General features: G+C 34.1%; 1 protein-coding gene across 11 annotated transcripts in view; it reads left to right on the forward strand.

Moving 5' to 3' along the window:
• The window catches only part of Tomosyn (syntaxin-binding protein tomosyn), a 57,870-nt gene that overhangs the window by 35,867 nt on the left and 19,726 nt on the right, over positions 1 to 2,277 (forward strand). For 5 of the 11 annotated variants that reach the window (XM_026817976.1, XM_026817991.1, XM_026817978.1 and 2 more), the window contains one exon: positions 1,460 to 1,765. The exons of the other annotated variants lie outside the window; for them this stretch is intronic. In XM_026817976.1, coding sequence (XP_026673777.1) covers positions 1,460 to 1,765 — 306 coding nt within the window. The remainder of the gene's footprint in view (positions 1 to 1,459; positions 1,766 to 2,277) is intronic. 11 annotated transcript variants of the gene reach the window in all.

A 2,277-nucleotide genomic window follows, 5' to 3' on the forward strand; every position in this document is an offset into this window, starting at 1 on the left:
GAAGTATACTAAGTGGTCGTGTTAAATAGTATCGTTAGTTGGAAAATGGACGATTATAATGAGAACTTATGAACTGTTTCAGCTACGCGTGTATATCGCCGCGATAAACTACACTCTTTATCAAGTACTGACGATTATAGCAGGTGATTTGAAATACTGTTCACTTGAACGAATATAATGAGTAAAGTAAATTGAACTTTTCCATAGAATTGCTTGAAGTAGTATTTAATCTCAATTAAATGAATTAAATTTAGGCTGCTTGCTATAATAACGAGTACAATGTAAACGCTGTTCAACGTACATACGCTAGATGTATTTTATGAGAAAGAAAGCAGTACGTTGCAATAATTACAAACAGCTAATTATTTCTGCTATTTGAGTAATACTTGTATTTAGAAACTTTTAAAAAGAGCAAATACTTGTGATAAAAATGACAATGAATTGATAATTAACTATGAAAGTGATGGTTATACAATATTTTCTTTTTTTATATAAATCTGAAGTTAACGTTTTTTATACAGATTTATCTACGTGGGTCGTGTACATTATAGTATAAGATTACGTTGTCAGATGTATATACCACTGAATAACGATGCACACATTTATTAATATCACCACTTGTGACTATTTCATATGTATTAGGCATACGTCAGGCGTACATTTCTAGTTAGTGTCGGAAAATCTGTAGACACCCTCTATACATAGAATAAATTGTATGTAATGATATTTGCTTTCTCAGAAGCCAATTCGAAGATCTCGTATATTAAAATAAATAAATGTTTTACATAAATTGTTACTTAAACGATACCTATTGATAATTAATGCCATTATCACTCAAGTTGAATTAATTTAAAAATGAGTTATTGGCTTTTTGGGAAAGCATAATTATATACATTTAATCGACGATAAATAGAATAAACATAATGTTTATTAAGAAATCGTTTCTATGAGCATCTTAGGTACTTTTTAATTAATTACAAAAGGCGTTTAAAGAAGGAAATTGTGTAAAGTATTCTTCAAATATATCTTCCCTCGTCTGCACTCTTCATTTTCAACCATTTCGAGGAAGTTCGTTCAATTTGGGAAGTGACAAGTGACCATGCGTTTGCGATATTTCTTCGTTTGATGATCGAAAATCCAATACGGTCATAGAATTACGTATGTAGACTTAGGACAGAGCACTAGCACACATAGGTACAGTGTATTGTGTCAAACGTAGTATACGAAACGGTTACGTTTATAAGATTATATGCCCACTAATTGTTTTAACAATTTCGCAACATGCGAGGAGAGAATTACTAACGGCTGTTACTAACATATACTATAACAACGCTGTGTATAATAACGCATAGAGTAAACGGTAATCTGCTTCTAGTGTTTAGAATTAAACAATTTTCACGTTTTATCTGGTACCGCATTGATTCATTTGTGCAAAAATCCAACATGTTAAATTCATCAGAATCTCGGAGAGGCTACCGTGAAATCCGAGGGATTGTTAGCGACGGTAGCCGGCGACGGTGCGCAACAGTCGCAGCAACAATGCCCGGTTCGCGGTGAATCGCATACCGGAAGCGGTAACGAGAAACCCGGGAACGTCGACGAATCCGCGAGTGAAACCAGTAAACCGGGATGCGCGCCGAGCGAAGAAGACTGTGCCAAGAATCACGGGTGGAAAAAAGGATTCAGTCTGAAGAGGCAACTGAGCAAGGTTGATCTGAAAATAAAAAGTACTTTCACGCCGACATTGGTGACGTCTCAGAATGGGGTACTTGTATTTGCTTTTTTTTTTACATTCCTACGAACACGTTTTTACTTTTCTAGAAATTACAGAGTGCAAGCTGAAATAGTTTTGTCTTTTAATATTATTTACGCCCGTTCGTGTTAACGCTTCTTCTGCTTGGTTACTTGAAACAATTGCAGTTAATATTATTTCTCGCGTTTGTCCAATAGAGAAGGTGAAACGGTTTCGCTTATGTTTAGTATTTTCAACGTTGAATAGATTACTGTCAAACTGGTAAATAGGAAACTGAAAGTTAAATGACACAAGAACATTCTGATATTTCATTTCTTTTTCCCATACATTTTTATGCCCAACGTCCACAGTTATGTTGGTCTGTTTTATTGAAAGTATCGATTCTGAATCTTATCAGTTTGAAGTGATGTGTTGAACTGTAATGTTGAAGTAGCAGGATGTTACACAATATAATTTAACATTGAATATTTTGTTAGAAAGACATGAAGATTTCTTTTGGAACAGCTGAAATATTTTTGTTAAAT

The sequence above is a fragment of the Ceratina calcarata genome, unplaced genomic scaffold (genome assembly GCF_001652005.2).
Source record: "Ceratina calcarata isolate Rehan_Ccalc_2016 unplaced genomic scaffold, ASM165200v1 scaffold140, whole genome shotgun sequence".
NCBI lineage: Eukaryota > Metazoa > Arthropoda > Insecta > Hymenoptera > Apidae > Ceratina > Ceratina calcarata.